Genomic DNA, 7,306 nt, shown 5'->3' with positions numbered 1-7,306 from the left:
ATATTAATATAAATCAGTGACATATGACTGTTGGGTAAAGGAATTGAGTCTTGATTCTTAATATGATTCATCATGGCTGGTGAAAGGGATTTTAACTTTGCAAGGGCAGGAGATCAACACCCCCCTCCATGTGTAAAGAGTGAATCTATAGAAAATACTAAAACTATAAATACTATAAATAATAGATTTTACAGAAGTCACAACTTGCTGTTTTCAGTAGCCAATACCTGTCTCGCCAGCAACTGCGGTTGAATAATCTGCAGATGTAGTCAAATATTATAATGGTGTTGGAAAAATATAATGCTTAACAGTGATGTGTGGTCTGGTTGGCCTGTGCTTTCAGACGTGTGGTCAGAATATTTTTTGACTAATCTGGTGTGGGTATGTCCTCAATGCCTCAGTGTGGTTCAATGGACTCTAGATTGTTGCATGTTTTCTTTAACAGTCCACACATATGTATTTAACAGATATCTAACAAAGCAGTTGTTTTGGGAATTATATTTTTATTTAATTATCTTGTATACCCTTACAGTAAATCCCCCTTTGTTGAATGATTTCCAAATCATGATGAAACGACAAACGAAAGTATCCCACCATCTGACAAAACAGGGTAACCATGAACGCAAAAAACTTAAAATGCTACGTTTTATTAGCATACAGATATACCATGCAATGCATGCAGGCCAAGGAAATGCATATGTGTTTACAGAATGTATTAGCTGATGTTCGCAATGCTGCTTATCTAGATAGAAAGTGGCTGGCTTTAGTTTAGCAGAAAAACATCAACAAACATAGAGGAATTCATATCTCAATCATTTCATTCGGTAAATTTCACTCCATGTTTTGTTTTACGTTTTTTCTCTTTCTTGGAATATCTGACAAAGGATACAAAGAGACAAACATTCACATTAATTTTACAACATTAATTTATCATGTTCACTGTTATGCTGATTATAATGACTGTGTTCAGGCACACAAAGTATATGTTTTTTTCAGAGCTGTGAGATCTTTCTATCCAGAATATCTGCCTGAAATCAATTCAAGATGATATTTACTTCTCATTAGATACTACATAATCTGTGGACTGCGTTATGTCCCAGTTTGGACAAAGAGTCCAGTTGTCCTCATAATACACTTTTCCTTACCTGAAGGTTTGTTTGAGATACAGCAATAACACGTGTCAGTGATGTACACCATGAGATAATATTTAAGAGAAAGCTAGAAAAAACAAAATGAACAAATATCAGTAAAAGTGAGACTTCAGTAAACGCGATATGTGATGCTCTGCTATTGCATAGTTAAGATATGTGTCAAATCATATTTCCCAGCTGAAAGTAAAAACTATCTACCTCTAAATTGGGAATATTTACCTTCATAGTCTATGTGAAGGCACATCAAGAAAGTGATTTGTATTATCGTTCTTGAGCGCCTTCTCCTAACCCCAAACCTTAACCCTAAATGTTACACAACCCTGCTATAGTGTGTACAGAAGAACGTACCCAACTGTGCTGTTCTGTACAGATCTGCCCATTTCATGCATACGTGTTTTATCAACTGAATGACTGTACAAGAGAACCAGGGAAGGTCTCAAAAGTTCCTGGCATGGCAAAAAAAAAACGTAACATACCACCCAAAATTGTGGGGATCCACCCAAAGGCTGCTTTCTAAGAGATCAAAAATGGGAGTTTGATTAAATGCAACTCTTGACAAGGGAGGCTACATCATTTCATGATTAACTCTTGTTAAATAATCTCTTCTCTAGATCTGTAACACCTACAGAAATGTGTTCCCTGTTCTCCGTAATATAGCAGAAGAGAAAGGGGGTAAGCAGCAGAGGGGCGGGGCGGGGCGGGGCGGGGGGGGGGGGGTAGGGAGGGGGGCGGTGAGTGTAAACAGAAAGTGTCCTTGGGCTCCACTGGTGTTTTCGGGGTGCGATGGCGGGGCGAAGGGAGCCTAGTCCGTGGGCTCCACCATGACGTCGGTTGCCAGGCGCAGGCAGTTGGCCGCCTCGTCGGGAACGCTGCTGCGCGTCAAGTTGTTCCCGTCCAGCCTGAGGTGCCTCAGCTTGGAGAAGTTGATCGCCGTCATGTACTTGCAGAAGCTCCCGACGTCAAACTCTGCGGGGGGGGGAAAAGAAACGGAAAGAAACGCGGGAGGCACTTTGTGAGACGGCTGCACTCCCGTCAGGTGGAACGCGAGGACCGCCCGGGCTCAGGTTGAGGAGATGTGTGTACAGGTGTGATACATATACAGGTGTGATACATAATGTGCACCCCCCCCCCTACCTTTCTCCATCTAACTGTGCTGATGCCAGATCACTAAGCATGGCACTCATCTGAATGTCATAGATGGTGGCGTAGTCAGCCATAAAATGCCTTGCATACATCTGGAAATGGCCTCAATACAACTACGAACAGCCCGAATGTCCAGCATAAATTTAACATTTTTTTAAATGAATCCACGTCCTCCATCCATAAATGCATGTATTTGAGGAGTGGAAGACTGAGGGATGAAATAGAGCTTAAAAAAAACGAAAGAATGGGCAGAAATGTGTAGTGAGAGAGGGCAGAGATGACAGACAGGAAAGGGCATTGAGATGGATGAGCGCAATGAGAGAATGAAGGTAATGGAAGAGATCAACAGGTGAAAGACATTTTGGGGTGTGGCCAGGAGCGAGAGAGAGCGGGAGCCAGAGACGGGGCACTCACTGCTGATCTTGTTGACCTGCAGGTAGAGGTTCTCCAGGTTCTCGTTGACCTCGGGGATGGTCTGGAGCTTGTTGTAGGAGAGGTCCAGCTCGATGAGGGTGGACACGTTGAAGGCGCCGGGGGGAATGCCGGCGTCGGCCAGCTTGTTGTGGGCGATGCGGAGGTACTGCAGCTGCGGGAGCTTGTTGGCGAACTCCTTGGGGACGCTGCCGATCTCGTTGTAGTCGGCGTAGAGCATCTCGATGGAGCTGGGCAGCCCCATGGGCAACTTCCCCAACTTGTTCTTGCTGACGTCCAGGTAGACCAGGGACTTCAGGCCCTTGAAGGCCCCCGCGATGCCGTCCGATGTCAGCTCGTTGCCGTGGAGGTCGATCATGGTCAGGTTCTCCAGCCCCGACAGGGTGCCCGAGGGGAACTTGGAGAGCTTGTTCCACGTGATCTTCAGCTCGTTCATCGTCTTGGCCAGCGGCCCCAGCGGCTCCGTCAGGTTGTTGAAGTTGACGTGCAGCTTCTCGAGCGAGCCCAGCTTCTCGAAGATGCCCTTCTCCACGGCGCCGTTGGTCAGCTGGTTGTTGTCCAGGATCAGCCAGCGGAGGTCGGTGGCGTTGACGAACGCGGAGGCCTTGATCTCCTTGAGGTTGTTGTCCTGAAGGTAGAGGTACTTGATCCCGTTGGGGACGACGGGCACGGACTTGAGGTTACGCTTGTTGCAGTACATGGCGCTGGGGAAGAGGACGGGGCACTCACACTCCTCCGGGCAGTTTGGCCCGGGCGGGCCCAACATCATGGAGGGACCTTGGTAATAGTCATAATCGTAGTGAGACGGTGAGACTTGGCCGATCAGCACGGCCAAGAGGGGCACAAAGAGAGGACTCATCTTTCCTCTGCCTAGTTAAACCTGTCCAAGGAAAACGGGAACAAACCATCAGTCCTGTACAAGACAAGCCACCCATTTACACATTGAATGAACCTGGATGTTTTATATTCGGTGGTTTAATTTAAAAGTACCCTTTGTTTTTTTGTTTTTATTACATCTCAGGGCTCCCATTTTAGCACCATTTGCTCCTGAAAATTGATGTGTGCTCACTGGAAACATAATTAGGAGCGCGTCTACGAATTGGGATGCATGAATGTGCTGCTTGGAAATAATAGAGCTTGGCATCTGTGTTACTGTTATTGTTGAAAACAAACCACATGTCATTGATCCAGTGTAATGCGCAAGTGTATACAGCACACAAGCCTTTCCGCTGCGAACTGGAACAAACCATTGAGCCTGTGTGAAGTCCACCCTGCTGTAAAGTCCAGCTATGTCCTGCTTGAAATGACCAGCTACCAGCTGTTCCAAGACATAGCTTGAGCTGGCCAAATCATGTTGAGTATGAAGCTGGTCTGAACTATTCAACGAGCTTCCCGCTGTTTCAAAACATAGCTTGAGCTGGCCAAACCATGTTGGGTATGGAGCTGGTCTAAACTCTTCAACCAGCTTCCAGCTGTTTCAAAACCTAGCGATTGTGCTGCTGTTTTTTTTTTTTTCCAGCAGCACAATCAACCAGTACAAGAGAAACCAGAAACAAAAAAACTGAATGCCACATATACAGAGGCGAAATGCAGTGTTTGCTTTGCGGATTTTTGAGCTGATCATGGAAACAAAGCTTGCCTGAATCGAGGCAAGCGGCGTGAATCACCAGCGGATAAACATGCGGCCACAGGCAGCGCTCATCCAGAGAGAGCTTCTGGACCCGAGCCACCGTAGCTGGGCTCCCTCTCCTCGGGGGGAATCGGGGAGAGCTCCACGTCTCCCACTGGCCTCACATCCACCCCTCTGACTCAGCAGCCCTCAGCGCTGAGGGCTGAACACGCTCTGTCTCACCGCAACCGCAAAGCCCCTAACACCGTGCGTACACAGCCCGGCTGACTATTCTCAGGGCAGAGTGTATTTTTTTCCATCGAGCGAAAAACCATTTTTACTCTAAACGTTGATTCTCGTCAGGCAAGGAACTTGACAAATATGTAACGTGAATAAGCCAGTTGCGTAAAGTGTAAGCTTACTAAACCTGGACGTGACAGAGGTCTTGTGTGATCGTGCAGAATTATGTTTTTTATAGCCTGCAAATATTAGTCACGTGACGGCATTGTGGCAGCATTACTACCATCAAGAATAAATGCAATTCACAGCATTGATGAGCTTGTGATTTGTATGTGTGTGATTTGTTATCCAATAAATTGCAATAGTGTGTCTCAACAGTGTGGTTAAAGACATTTCCACTAACCATTTTCATTAAACCACAAGTCATTATTGCAAAATAACAAACTGTATTAACAAAGGATTTTGAGTTCTTAGACATTGAACCAAGGCAGCAAATTAGTCAAAAATAGGACTAAATGTATTTAGACATTTGACCTCATACACCAGCAGCAAAACTGATCAAAAATTGGATTTTGTCACTTCAGAACCCAGGACCGACCCATTCAGTCCGAATGGATGCTGAGGTACTGAATCCAGGACCTCACATCACTCCAATGCCACACCAGCTTAATCCGAGAATAAAGTCCTGAAACCTGAATCCTGCTGTATATCAAAAAAGCTTCCAGCATCTCTCATGTACGGCTCAGATAAACACCCTGACACCACAGCGAGCTTCATATGAAATGAAACAAACTCCTCTACGCACAGCGCCACTGTTTGCATCAGCAGCTGTTGCCTCTGCTGGAATGTCGGGGAGTAAAAAGACCCAAAAAAAAAAAAAAAGCCCTTTAAAATCCCGGCGACCTGCAGACCGTCCAGGTGCGCTTACCTTTCTGTCTCCCGCGGGAACGATGGCAGGGCACGCACCCTCAGACGGCAACGGACGGCGGAGCAGCTGAGGAGAGAGAGCAGCGACCCAGGTCTCCAGAGGAAGAGGAGAGACAGAGACAGAGGGAGAGAGAGAGAGAGAGAGAGAGAGAAGGAGAGAGCGAGAGAGAGAGTGAGAGAGAGGGAAACTGAGCTCACAAGAGCCTCAGCCAAACCTCTGTGGTGCTGGTCTGACAGAAATGCGGCAGCCAAATTGGAGTTATGCTGCACTATAAAGCACGGGCGTCGTCCTCAGTGTGGGCTTCACGGCTGAGCATCCCGCGAAAATATGGTCTTCCTAACGAGGCGCAGGTGCGCCCCGACCGTTGCCTGACGTGAACCGCCTTCGTTTACCTGTCTGACTCTCCTCTTCTCCCTCACTTCCCCCCCGACCTTTTCAAAAACACAAATTACTCCTGCATATACAGCCTGCCTTGCTGTGCGCTAGATTAAAGGCTCGGCTGCTTCCTCCTTGGAGGGGATTGGAGGGGGATCGGACAATAGTTTCCTGACTAAAACAACTTTGTTTTTACTCGATCATCAAAGCGAGCTCAAATTATACAAAGTGTGAATTTTAAATAAAAAAAAACCCCGAGCTTAGTCCTTCCCGGAGTGCATCTGGAAAGCATAACTAAAGGTAATCGGAGAATTGCTTTGGCTTGCCTGCTTTTTGCGTATTTGTTTAACGTTTTGAATGGAAAATAGCAATTTGAAGTTTCCTGATAGGGATGGCCCGCTGCCTGTGTGTAATCAAGAATGAAATGGACCGACTGGCTGCAGCTAGAAATAAACTTCAAATGGTCGCATGAAGACTGTATAATTTACAAACACCCAGCCTCCCTCTGCTTCCATAACAACATGCCATGTTCCATGTAGGGGCTTGGTGTGCCTGTGGTAATTGCTTGGGTGTAAATTAGTTTGGATATCACAGTCTCCTTTTTAACTTCTCGACAGAATTCTCTCTGGTCCACGTCAGCAATTGTGCGACTGTGGAACACTTTACACGCTCTGATAACCTTATAACACCCAACCTCATCATGGCAGTGTTATAAAAGTCAGGCTTTTCGTTTGAGTATGTTCCCATGTGTCTTACTTTTGTACACATCGGCCAAGAATGTGATTTTTGGATACGGGCTGTTCATTCTTGCGCAGTTAGTTTCCACTTGTGAGTCTTTTAAGTGCAGATTTGGGTGGAGCACAGTTCAGAGTACAGAGTACAGTTTCAAAGACATCAAGGAATTCTGGGAATTTCCTGTCTGATCTTTATGCTCAAGCTAATAAACTTCCAGACACATCTCTCCTTCATTTTTAAACTCGTCTCCCCCCCTTCCCTTGTCATAGATTTGAGACCTCTCTTGACCTGAGCCTTGGATGTGGTCGTCTCAAGCCATCCCTGTTCCTCGGGTTTCCACCCAGTGACCGTCATAACACGCTCTGCCCGCGAGCCAAACCTCACCGCACGGTCAGCTCCCCATGCTGGCATTCTCGGTCACGGCGTTTCGCCCATTCGGAGGTCGGAGTTCAGGGGTCAGAGTTCAGGGGTCATGGTCGGCGGTTCAGGGGCTGTGAAACGGAGGGGTCGGCCTCTGTCTGAGATCCTCTGGGTTGGGTCATTTGTGCCGACCTGCAAACCACAGACCCATCGGCAATGCACCATTTTCCCCTTGTCCAACCCCCCCCCCCCATTTTAGTCATTTCGCAGACGCTTTTAATCCAAAGCGACTTACAAGTGCCCCCCATCCCATTCAACTCCAGACAAGACGTG

The 7,306-nt window shown here is 46.8% G+C and overlaps 1 protein-coding gene across 1 annotated transcript; it reads right to left on the bottom strand.

Annotated features, from left to right (window-relative positions):
- Nucleotides 1–631: 631 nt before the first annotated feature.
- Nucleotides 632–5,969, bottom strand: LOC133119115 (lumican-like). Its single transcript, XM_061229538.1, has 3 exons — nt 5,504–5,969; nt 2,709–3,606; nt 632–2,117 (listed from the first exon to the last, which is right to left on the bottom strand). The coding sequence occupies exons 2-3, from the start codon at nt 3,583–3,585 to the stop codon at nt 1,954–1,956; spliced, it is 1,041 nt and encodes a 346-aa protein (XP_061085522.1). The 5' UTR covers nt 3,586–3,606; nt 5,504–5,969; the 3' UTR covers nt 632–1,953.
- Nucleotides 5,970–7,306: the final 1,337 nt, after the last annotated feature.

Source organism: Conger conger, chromosome 19, assembly GCF_963514075.1.
Source record: "Conger conger chromosome 19, fConCon1.1, whole genome shotgun sequence".
In the NCBI taxonomy this organism is placed as follows: domain Eukaryota; kingdom Metazoa; phylum Chordata; class Actinopteri; order Anguilliformes; family Congridae; genus Conger; species Conger conger.
The sequence above is the reverse complement of the archived record's forward strand: the minus strand, read 5'-3'. Positions and strand labels throughout refer to the sequence as shown.